The sequence below is a fragment of the Rattus rattus genome, chromosome 2, assembly GCF_011064425.1.
Source record: "Rattus rattus isolate New Zealand chromosome 2, Rrattus_CSIRO_v1, whole genome shotgun sequence".
In the NCBI taxonomy this organism is placed as follows: Eukaryota; Metazoa; Chordata; class Mammalia; order Rodentia; family Muridae; genus Rattus; species Rattus rattus.
Window position 1 is genome coordinate 119,758,141 of NC_046155.1, and position 12,383 is coordinate 119,770,523.

A 12,383-nucleotide genomic window follows, 5' to 3' on the forward strand; every position below is an offset into this window, starting at 1 on the left:
GTCATTACAAACTTCTGAGTTGAATACACATGTGAGTTAAGGGCCAAATAGCAAATTCATAGCTCTGAGTTTGTGAGAGTACCTTCAAGATAATATTAAGATAAAAGACAGCATTTTACTTTACAACAACACACACACGTAAGTAGATGTTAAAAATAAGTAAATAAAATGATTAGTTTTCTTTACTGTAGTAGTTACATACATGTCTATGTGACTTTCTTTAAAGCCCATACTTCATTTAGTGTAGCTAAACGGAGTCTTACTATGTACCAAGAGGATTCTTGAATGCATGGGCTCAAGCTATCTTCCTAACTTAGCTTCTAAAGTAACTGAACTTCAGGAATACACCACCATGTCCATCTTAAATATGTTTCAAAATTAATTTTAGGCATAAGCTTTTTACTGAGATTATATTTGTTTATGAGATAAGAATGTTTGCTTTGCTCAGTGGTGTTGATGGCACAGGCCTTTAATCCCAGCACTTGGGAGGCAGGTGGATCTCTGAATTTGAGACCAGTCTGATCTACATTCTGGGATGGCTAGAGCTACACAGAGAAACTCTGTCTTGAAAAACAAACCAAAAAGAAGAATTTTTGTTTTACAGTTCAAATATCTACAGATGAGTTGACTCAGTTCATATATTTTACTTTTATGGATGTAAGCCGGAGAAATGTTGCTGACATAAACATGTAGATGGTAATGAGAAGGGTTTTATTACAGCAGTAACACTCAATTATTTGAATTTCTGAAGCACATGCCAAAATTACATCATGATCTGTCATCAAAAATTATTCTTAATGATCTGTCAACTGACATATCAGTTAGGTACTCTAAATTTTGTGGGAGGTAAAAAATTGGAAAGTATTTGACTGACAAATCTAACAAACAATATTACTATTTAGTCTTTTTTTCTAGCTTTATCTAATGAATATGTGTTCTGTTTCCTTTTTTTCTTTTTTTTTTCTTTTTTTTTTTTTTTTTTTTACTTTTTTTTTTCCAGAGGAACCTCTCCAGTTTACCTGCTATATTTGAGCTGAGGACCGAACCCAGGGCCTTGAGCTTGCTAGGCAAGCGCTCTACCACTGAGCTAAATCCCCAATGCCTACCTGCTGTATTTGAAATATCCTGACAATACATTCTGTTGGCTTTCCTAAAAACAGTTGCTTTTAGACAGGTTCTTGCTATGTGCCTCATCTGTCCTGGAACCCACTGTGTAGACCAGGCTAGCCTTGAATTTAGAGAGTTCTGCCTGCCCTTTCTCCCGAGCTTGTGTCCCCTGAGCACTAACACATCTGGCTTGGTTTGTTGCAGTTGTTGTTTGAGGCTTGTAGGCTAGGGTAGCTTCAGGTTCAGTGTATAACTAAAGCTGGTGTTGGTCTTGATCCTCCTGTCTCTGCTTCCCTTGTACTTGGAATTACAGGCATGTATCAACATGGCCTGGTAAAGTTTCCATTAAAGGAAACATTTAATACTCCTACATTTAGGGGCTGGAGAGATGGCTCAGTGGTTAAGAGCACTGACTGTTCTTCCAGGAGTCCTGAGTCCAATTCCCAGCAACCACATGGTGGCTCACAACCATCTGTAATGGGAGCTGATGCCCTCTTCTGGTGCGTCTGAAGACAGGCACAGTGTACTTATATACATAAAAATAAATCTTAAAAAAAAAAAATACTCCTATATTTAGTTAGGAGTCAGTGAAATCTAATTTGGGTTGTTTGTTCGATTTAAGTACTTGTTGAGATAATTCATTTTCCTTAAAACTCAGCTATTCATAAGGTACAGTTGGGGGTGGTTTTTACATTTTCATAGAATTATACAGCCTAGGCCTAAAATACACTTCCATTATTTTCTAAAATGGAGTTAACTTTCATCAGAACTTCCTCCCAGTTTTCCTCTCTCAGTTCCTTCAGTAAGCATGCTTGCAGGAATCATCTAGGTTATATTATAATGTGTGTGGGTGCATGTGTGTCTGTCTGTATATATGTGTGTATTTATGTGTCTGTGTGTCTGTATGTGATGGTTTGATGGGGATCATGGTCTAACCAGTGTTAGGCGAGGACTTTACCACTGAGCTGTACATGCAACCTTTATTCTCCGTTTTTATGGTTGAATAATATTCATTTGTATAGCTGTCCAAAATTACCTGGTTTTGGTTTTTTGTTTGTTTGTTTGTTTGTTTGTTTGGGTAGGCACTGTCCCTGACTTGGTATCTGGTGATCCCTAGCATCCTGTTTTCCAACAGGCATTGGAGGATTTGTTAAAAATAGTAAACTCTGATGGTCTGTTTACTTTTCCACCATAACCACACTGTGTGACTTTCGCTCTCCATTAGCGGCCTGCAGACCTTTTGTAGTAGAATGATTTGGGTTTTTTTAGTTTTAATTGGATTTGTGATCTACAAGTTTATGTTCAAGGCTTGTGTTATTTTATTCTTTTTAGTAAAGGTTTATTTAACCAAATTAAGTAGTAAACAGTTCTACTTTCCCAATTAAGTCTTAAACAAACTTCAGATTATGTTCCAGATGTTTAATGAGGGCTTTGCTGGATACATCCACATCGTCCACTCACATTCCACATTCCAATAGTTTACCATGCTCTAAGTCGCACACCGTCACCGTAGTCTAAGAACTCTGCCGCCCTCTTAAACACTTTACCCATTATGGATGCTGTCCTCCCCTTTCCTCTCCTCACCCCACAGCCATAGGCAACCACCAGACCGCTTTCTGTGCACCAGTTTGCCTCCACTGGGTGTCTCATATAAACATTCATCATTCATTCTGTGTGTGTGTGTGTGTGTGTGTGTGTGTGTGTGTGTGTGTGTGTGTGTGTGTGTGTGTCTACACTAGGGCAAGCATGTGGAAGTCAGAGGACAACTCACTGTAGTTGGTTCTCTTCCACAGGTAGATGCTGGGACCAAATTTAGGTCATTATTACACTTGGCAGCAAATGCTTTTACCCATCTCACTGTCCCCCTCACTACTTGGTAGCAAAATATTTTTAAGGTTTGATGCTGGAAAAAATATTTTATTGTGAAGTTCTTCAGCTACTCACTTAATAGTAGGATCATCTCCATTTTGTTGGTTGTTATGAGTAATGCTCTTGTAGGTGGTTCCATTCTCGTGTCGGCGAGTTTTCAGTTCTCTTTGGTGTATTGCTAGCGGTTGGATCACCAGGTCACATGCTAGCTCTGCTTCACCTTCAAAGGGTTCGTTTATTTTTACTTATGAGTGTGTGCGTGCCAGCTGGGTTGTATGTGAAGCACATGCGTTTGTGAAGTGAGAAGAGGGAATTGCAGGCAGTTGTAAGCCATCTATTGTAGGTGCTGGGTTCCAAACTCAGGATTTTTGCTAGAGCTTACATGCTCTTAACCTCTGAGCCATCTCTCCAGCCCCTGCTTCACCCTTTAAAGAACTATCAGGCTGTCTTCCAAAGCGGCTGCACTGTTTTATATTCCTGGAATCCATCTGTGATGGTTATGACTCCCTCATGTATATCCCAATGTTTGATTTTGGTCTAAAACATTTGTTATTTTAAATGAATGAAACTTTTTAAATTTACATGTAATTTAAAGTGGGGAGTAGGTAGGCATAAAGCCATTCCTACACACAGTTCTACAGCATTCCTATCAGTTGGAAGCTCACATCAGCTCACATAATTCTGCAAATTTCTTCACCATTTATATTGCTAAGCAGTGGTGTTGGACAGGGTCTCACTAGTTAGCCTTGTCTAGTTCTGCAGTCCATATTCTCTTGCCTGGTGGAAAATGAGTGTTAAATAATAATACCACAAGAATCCGAGTCCTGCATCCTGTGGCAGTTTCAAGGGTCAGTCCTGAGGTGAGAACCATCATTCCCTCCCTCTGCATGGCTGACATTACATCTGAAGTCAGAACCCCCAAGGTTGGAGTTCTCTGTTCCCAACAACACTCTTGACTATCAACAAAAATAGATAAAATAGCTAAACATTGGTAGTCCTGCCAAGAGTTTTTGGTGCTGTGACTGAAGAAATTTCACCTACGCCCATGCCATAATTTACTTGTTTTGTTTGATATTCTGGAACACTGTGTGGTAATAATATTCTGAATGGATGGAAAGTAAAAGATTTCATTATTTATATTAGAAAGGACAAAGAGGCATATGAAGAGGAAAATGAGAAAGGTCTAACCTCTGCACATATGCCATGAGTGCCCCCATTAATGAATAAGTAATTTTAAGCTATAGGCAAGAAAGCATACAACATACATTTACTTGGTAGGGCAGTGGCAGAAAAAGAAAAGAAGAGACGTGGTGAGCAGTAAAATGGGATGAGTGACTAGTTGGTCACAGAGGCAGAGCTAGATGTTCCAAGAAACCTATCATGGGAGGGAAAGGGAAAGGAGAGAGAATATGGGGCCAGGAGAAGCACTTAGTGCCCGTAGAATTGTTTACAGAAGGGAGGAATTCACAGAAGAGTCTAGAAGGAAGACAGAAGGCAATACAGAGAATGAACCAAGGAAATGTAAAGGGTTAATGAGTGCCAAGAGCAGTCATCCAGAGAAGGACACTTGTGTCAGTCACCACATTCCCTTTGCAGCCCAGAGCAAAAGAAAGTGCCCATGGTCGCTTCATTCATTCATTCATTCATTCATTCATTCATTTATGTGTTTGTTTACTTATTTTCCTTAATTTATCTTTTAGCCATCTCTGATGCTTGTTTTTATTTGTGTTTTTGAGACAGAGTCAACTATTGTCATCTCTGCTTTCCAAAAAAAAAAAAAAAAAACAAAAAACTATGTGTATGTGGGGGGCAGTGGTTTGAACGTATCTATGCAAGTGTCTATGCTGGTGTGTGCATGTGCCAGGCATACGCACCTGGTGTCTTTCAACTACTGTTGAGACAGGGTGTCCTGATGAACGTGGAGCTTACCAGTTAGGCCAGACTAATCACTAATCGCCTGGCTGGCCAGATGAGTCCTGAGATCCTCCTGTCTTCACATGCCTGTGACAATATTCCTGGAGTATGCCACTGGGGATCCAAATTCAGGTCCTCCTGATTATACAGCAAGCACTTTACCCACAAGCCCCACTTCTGCTTCCAGTCCACATCACCTCTGACCCTGTGCTTTGACTTGCCTTTAGTGTACAGTTCAGACCGCTGTCATCTAGTCTGTAGACATCCTTCTTCATCACCATTTTTTTATCATTAATTTTTTTTTTTTTTTTTTTGGTTCTTTTTTTTGGAGCTGGGGACCGAACCCAGGGCCTTTTTTTTCCTTTTTTACCACTGGGCAAAAACCCCAACCCCTAATCATTAATTTTTTTTTTTTTTTTTTTTTTTTTTTTCGGAGCTGGGGACCCGAACCCAGGGCCTTGGCTTCCTAGGCAAAGCGCTCTACCACTGAGCTAAATCCCCAGCCCCTAATCATTAATTTTTAACGTAATGTCCATTTCAGTGTTTCCTTTTGTCACTGGCCAGAGATAATGCTTAACATAAGACAGCTTGTTAATGAGGTTTGCAGGTGGAAAAAAATCAATATTTAAGATTTGAAGATGCCGCCATAACAGGATCATAGACTGGAGAGCTCAGACAACAGAAATTTATTTCTCGTGGTTCTGGATTCTGAAAAAAGATCAAAATTCCAGCTCATTCTTTGTCTTGTGGGGTCCCTCTCCCTGTTTTATACTTGGCAGTATTGACATTGGAGCCATATGTACTAGGGAGGGAAGGGTCAGTGAGATCTCTGGGTAGTTTTGTTTTTGTTTTTGATTTTTTTCTTTAAGATTTATTTAACTATGTCTACATATGCACACATCCTTGTGTATGTGTGGGTACCCATGAAGGCCAGAAGAGAATGTTGAATCTTTTAGAGTTAGTTACAGATGTTTCTGAGATGTCTAATGTGGGTGTTGGATTCCAAATTCCAGTCCTCTGATAGAGCAGTAACTAGTCTTAACAGCCAATCTCTCTCTTCAGCTCCTCTGTTTTGATAAGGACCCTGATCTCCTTGGTGACTCTACCTCCCCACCTAATTACCTCCCAAAGGCCCCACCTCCTAATGCTATATCATTGGGGGAAGCATTTTGGGTGAAAACATTCAGTTAGTGGTAATGGATACAACTGTATTTTCTCATGAGAATTAAATTTATGTTTGGATCTTCTTTTAGGTTTAGCATGAGCTTTAACAGACACAATCTGAAATACTATGTATTACCAAAGAAGCCCAAGAAAGTGGCACTTGATTGCCTAGAGTGGATCAGAAAGCATCACCCTTGTGAGTACAGTTGCGTAATTAAAAGTCTTTTCGGGGTTGGGGATTTAACTCAGTGGTAGAGCGCTTGCCTAGCAAGCGCAAGGCCCTGGGTTCGGTCCCCAGCTCCGGAAAAAAGAAAAGGAAAAAAAAAAGTCTTTTCTACATATACTATACTACAATGGAATATATGAAATTGCATGTTAACATTTTCTTTTGCATTATGATAGCACCAACTTGCTATTTGTGGGGAATATTATAATTTTGAAATCTCATTTAGCTAGATAACAATAAATCCTAACAAAAATATATTAAGTATGCCTCCTACACACTAACATTGTCATTCTTGGTGTCAGTGTCTTTCTCTGGCACATCTCAGTGTCTGAATAGCACAGCCCCTCTTTAGAGCCTTCTCCCGAGTGTGTTTGCCCTTGAGTTATGTTAGCTAAAATGAGTGTCTGACATTTGTAACAGCTTTCATGTGACCCATCTTCAACATCTTCATCATTGTCTCAGGGCTTTTGTAAACTTAGAAAGCACTTTTAATCGTTGTATTTATTTCATAGTTCTCTATCTTAATTATCCTCTATGTTTTCTACTGAGTGTCTTTTGTACCAAAACTTTGAGCATTGCTCCATGTACTGTTTTATTTCTTATGTTCGTTTCCTGGAAGGCAACTGAGTCAAGGGTATTTGCCGAGCTCTTGATAGTTTTTGCCATATGTTTCTACAAAATTTGTATCAAGGTAGCTCCCCACTGTTGAGTCAGTGTGAGAGCCCAGGATTAGTCCTGGGCACCCTCAGAGGAGCAGGGTTACAAGTCCAGTCTTATTTTCTGTGTTCACAAATTCCTTGCTTGAACTGTTCTGCATGAGCATCCTGTATCATAAGAATGCTGTAAAGCTCTGTTTACAGGGCCATGTATTTCCAAGAACATGTGCAAATATGTTGTTATTTAAGTGAAAATTTTTGACTCCTCAATATTCTTTGGACTTCTTGGCAGATGACTCGGGGATAATTTACTGCCTCTCCAGGAAGGAATGTGACACAATGGCCGACACCTTACAGAGAGAAGGTCTTGCTGCTCTGGCTTACCATGCAGGTCTTAGTGATTCTGCCAGAGACGAGGTGCAGCACAAGTGGATCAACCAGGACAACTGCCAGGTGATGCTTGCAGAAGTCTGCAGATGTGGAGCAGCAGTTTTGTGTGTACATAATACAGGTTTTGTAATTGAAGCCAGGGCAACCCTCCTGCCTCCACCTCTTACCTGGCTTTGCTGTGAAAGAGAGAGAGAGAGAGGGGGAGAGAGAGAGAGAGAGAGAGAGAGAGAGAGAGAGAGAGAGAGAGAGAGAGAGAGAGAGAGAGTGTGCGTGTGTGTGTGTGTGTGTGTGTGTGTGTGTGTGTGTGTGTGTGTGTGTGTGTGGTGGGTGGGGAATGTGGCATGCACATGCAAGTTACATGTTGTGTGGTCAGAGGACAGCTGGTAGGAGACTGTTTTTTCCTCCCACCATGTGGGTCCCAGGTATGAAACATGTCTTCAGGCTTGGCAGCTCTCTGAGCTTGTTTTTTTTTTTTTTTTTCCCCGGAGCTGGGGACTGAACCCAGGGCCTTGCGCTTTCTAGGCAAGCGCTCTACCACTGAGCTAAATCCCCAACCCCAGTCTGAGCTTCTTTTTATCTTAATGGTAATAAACATCCAAGTAAGACTGATATCGAATCCATGAGGCAGTGAGTAACTTGAGAATGTTACTCATTCTAAAAGAGATGACAATTGAAGCAAGGGCTAAAATGTTATTTTTAGTAATAGAGAATAGGGATTCATCCTAGGAATAATAATTGCATCCAAGGAACACTTCAGCTGAGTAGTAGACACAGATGAAGTAGTCAAATGTATTCTACATTACTTCATGAGATACATGTACCAAACACACAGGGCAGTCTTCAGAATTGCAAGAGGGAAAAAATAACAAAAGCAGAACCCCGTGTGGTAGCCCATTCCTGCAATCCCCACACTCAGGTGGCTGAACCAGGAGGTTTGCCAAGGGTTCTAGACCAGCCTAGGCTATAATGTAAGACCCTACTTTAAAAAGGGGGGAAAAAATCAAATTGGAAAGTAGGGGGGTTTTTTTTGGGTTATCTTGACTAAAGTAAGTACAGATTTCAATCTGTATATTTAATCAAAATTCCAATATTTTTTCCTTGAAGAACTTTTATAAAATTTTTCTAGATGAATATTCAAGTGAAGATAAGAGTTTGGCAGTAAAGACAATAACATGACTGGGTGGTGGCAGGCACCTTAGTCCCAGCATTTGGGAAGTAGAGGCAGGCAGATCTTTGAGCTCAAAGCCAGCCTGGACTACAGAATAAGTTCCCGGACAGCCAGGGTTTCAAAAAACAAAGCAAGAATAATAACATGAATACTGTTTGCAGTATATTACATGTAAAAACAATAAATGATAAAGTTTAATATTTAATTGAGAAATGGGGTTTGAAATGTAGTCCATGCATAGGGCCCTGAGTTCAGTCCTCATCACCACATAAAACTGTATATGGCCATAGAAGCCCATAACCTCCATGCTCAGGAGGTGACGACAGGAGCATCAGAAGTCCAAGGTCATCCTCAGCTACTTGCAGAGTATGAGGCTAGCCTGGTCTACATGAGACCCAATCTCAAAAAAAGAAAGAGAAAGGAAGGAAGGAAGATGAGGGGTTGCTTAATGTTTAAAAATACACTGCTCTTGTAAAGGACTCAGGTTTGGTTCCCAGCACCCATATAGGCGCTCACAGCTACTTACAACTCCAGCATGAGTTCCAGCCTCTGTGGGCACACGTTTGCAGCACATGCATACAGCACATATACTTCTGTTTGTTTTGAAACAGGGTCTTTCTATGTAGTCTTGACTGTCCTAGGACTTGCCATGTAAACCAAGCTGGTCTGGAACTCACAGATCTGCCTTTCTCTGTCTCCCAAGTGCTGTGATTAAAGGCATGTGCCACCATTGTAGTTTTGAAAGATAAAAAGCTGTTCAATTATGGCATTGGTTACCTGACTTTAAAAAAATTACTTTAGATTCTGTTTTGTTTGGTTTGGTTTGTTTTTTTTTTTTTAATATTTATTAATTTATTTTATGTGAGTACACCATCACTGTCTTCAGACACACCAGAAGAGGGCATCAGATTTCATTACAGGTGGTTGTGAGCCACCATGTGGTTGCTGGGATTTGAACTCAGGACCTTTGGAAGAGCAGTCAGTGCTCTTAACCCCTGAGCCATCTCTCCAGCCCTTGTTTGTTTTTTTGAGGCAGGATCTCACTGTGTAGCCCTGGCTGTCCCAGAACTCACTCTGTAGATGAACCTGACCTCAGACTCAGAGATTCACCTGCCTCTGCCTCCTGAGTGCTGAGATTAAAGGCAAGCGCCACCACTGCCAGGCTGAGGTTAGATTCTTTACCAAAATAAAAATATACAGGGCTGGAGAGATGGCTCAGTGGGTAAAGGAGCTTACTATCAAAAACGACCACCTGAGTTGGACCCAGGGACCCACATGGTGGAAGGATAGAATTAATTCCCACAAGTTACACTTGGACCTCATACATGTAGTATGTGTGGTACATGCACATGTATGCACACACACACATACTAAATAAATGTAGTAAAGTAGAATACAACATCGAACTAGGTCTAATGGTACATGATTGAGCTTTCCATGAATTCCAGACCAGCTTGATTGTAGTGATTACTTGACCAATCAAGGCAACACAGATGAGTAATTTTTAACAAGGGCCTGGAAGGATGGTTCAGTGGTTAAATTACTCACTGTTCAAGCATAAAGCCCGGAGTTCAGCTTTCCAGAACCTTATAAATGGCCCACCTCTAATTAGAGAACTGGAGAGGTGGACTTGGGCTCACCAGGACATGTGGTATAATCAGATTAATTCTAGGGAGATGAGATCTGGGACCCTGCCTCAGCAGATAAGGTATAGAGTGATCGAGAAAGACTACGCACAAGCACTAGACACAAACACTACACACAAGCACTAGACACACAAGCACTCGAGAGGAAGGAAACAGCCATGCGTGGTTGTGCATGCCCTTATATAACAGCACTGGTAGTAGAGACAGGAAGATCTTAGAGTTCACTGACTATCCAGCCTCGCTAGCTTCCTTTTCAGTGGAAGACAGTGCCTCAGGCCAGTGATGTAGAAAAGGCCCCATTGTTCTTCTCTGGTCTCCGCATGCACACACATAGGGATACAGACCTACATACTCATGTGCAGGCACCACAACTGTATATTACATAGCGCATAGGAATGTAGACATGCATACTCATGAGCGTGCTCCACATATGTACAACACACAACACAACAGCGTCTGCGTACATACAATACATTTTATTTTAATAGAGGTTAAGTGGAAAGTACTGATTGTGATTGATGTTTTATTATTTATATACTCTTGAGCAATGAAAAAATCTAAGCTTTAAAAACATGCCTGGGAAAAAAGAATTGCTAACAATGTCTCAAAAACTAAGCATGTGCACACGGGTAAATAGAAGGTAAATGATAACAGGAATTGTATCTTCAGCATATAAAATATAAGACATTAAATTTTTTTTGGTTAAAATATATATGAGCCAAGTATGGTGGGCACATCTTTTTTTTTTTTTTTTTTCTTTTCTTTTTTTCGGAGCTGGGGACCGAACCCAGGGCCTTGCGCTCGCTAGGCAAGTGCTCTACCACTGAGCTAAATCCCCAACCCCGGTGGGCACATCTTTAATCATAGCTCTTGTGTGAGTTTGAGGTCTATCTGATATGCATAGCAAGTTCCAGCATAGCCAGGACTATATAGAGAGAGACCCTGTCTCAATAAATAAATAAATAAATAAATAAATAAATAAATAAATAAATAAATAAATAAATATAATTAGAAAGAATGAGTGTAGCCTCAAGTTTAAAAGCAACACAGAAATAAGGATGTTAGAGTTCAACAAAGCCATTTTCTTCCAGTTATGTAAGTGTTGCTAAGTGAGCATGGGAGCTTATGCCTGTGATCCCCTCACTTGGGAAGCTGAGGAGTTTGAAGCCAACTTGGGCCAAGGGAGAGCCTGTCATAAATAAAAACAAAAGGAAGAACTTTCAGGAGTGATTGGGGTAACCTGTGCCCTGTGCCTCACAGCCATGCACTCACCTAACTAACCTGGGGGCTGCAGCTTGCCTCATGGATTCTGTGTCACTCTGGAGCTACTGAGGGCCAGCATCTCATTTCTGCAGCCGTTGGTGCTCACTCCCCATCATCAGAGGCTGCAGTGAGCTTTCTTTTGCCTGGAACATTTCCTTTCTTTTTGTTTTTTGTTTTTTTTTTTTTTTTTCAATTTTACGTACATTGGTGTTTGGACTGTATATGACTGTGTGAGGGTGTCAGATTGCTTGGAACAGAAGTTACAGACAGTTGTGAGCTGTGGATGCTGGAACTGATGTGGGTGCTGGGAACTGAACCTGGGTCCTCTGGGAGAGCAGCCCATGCTCTTAACTGTTAAGTCATCTCTACAGCTCCAGACATGTCCTTTTCATCAAAGAGCCATAGGTTTAATGTATGAGTAACCTTGAGTACAAGCCAGTCAGTGCATCCTATGCTAATGGTATACTGATTACTGACCCTGTGCCTCTTTTACTCATAGCGACAAAATCATGTCATTAGCCTTAGTGTGACTACTAGATATTTCTGTCACATTTGTAATGCTATTCTTGCAATAGCAAGTAATTTTTTTAAGTGCTTGAAAAAGATAACTTTATTTGTATAATGTAATTTTACCTGAATATACAGTATTTTGGACTTGATCAAATTAAGTCCTAGATTTTCAACTGAAATACTCTCTTATTTTTTTATTTTTTGTATTATATATATGGGGATGGGGAATGTACACATGTGAATGCAGGCACCCTCAGTCCAGAAGACATGTTGGATTTTCCCCTGGGCTGGAGCTACAGGCAATTGAGGAACTGCTTACCAAGCCCAGCTTGTTTTGTTTTTGATCCTCCACATGTGTGAGCAGGTGCCCGCAGAAGCCAGAAGAGGCTACTGGATCAGCTGCAGTTTACGGGCAATTGTGAGCTGCTCGCCTGGGTGCTGGAAACTGAGCTCAGGTGCTCTGTAAGAGC

The 12,383-nt window shown here is 40.8% G+C and overlaps 1 protein-coding gene across 1 annotated transcript in view; it reads left to right on the top strand.

Annotated features, from left to right (window-relative positions):
• Blm (BLM RecQ like helicase) overlaps positions 1–12,383 on the top strand; it is an 86,947-nt gene that overhangs the window by 51,572 nt on the left and 22,992 nt on the right. Inside the window, exons 13-14 of the mRNA XM_032893338.1 lie at positions 6,144–6,250; positions 7,229–7,389. Coding sequence (XP_032749229.1) covers positions 6,144–6,250; positions 7,229–7,389 — 268 coding nt within the window. The remainder of the gene's footprint in view (positions 1–6,143; positions 6,251–7,228; positions 7,390–12,383) is intronic.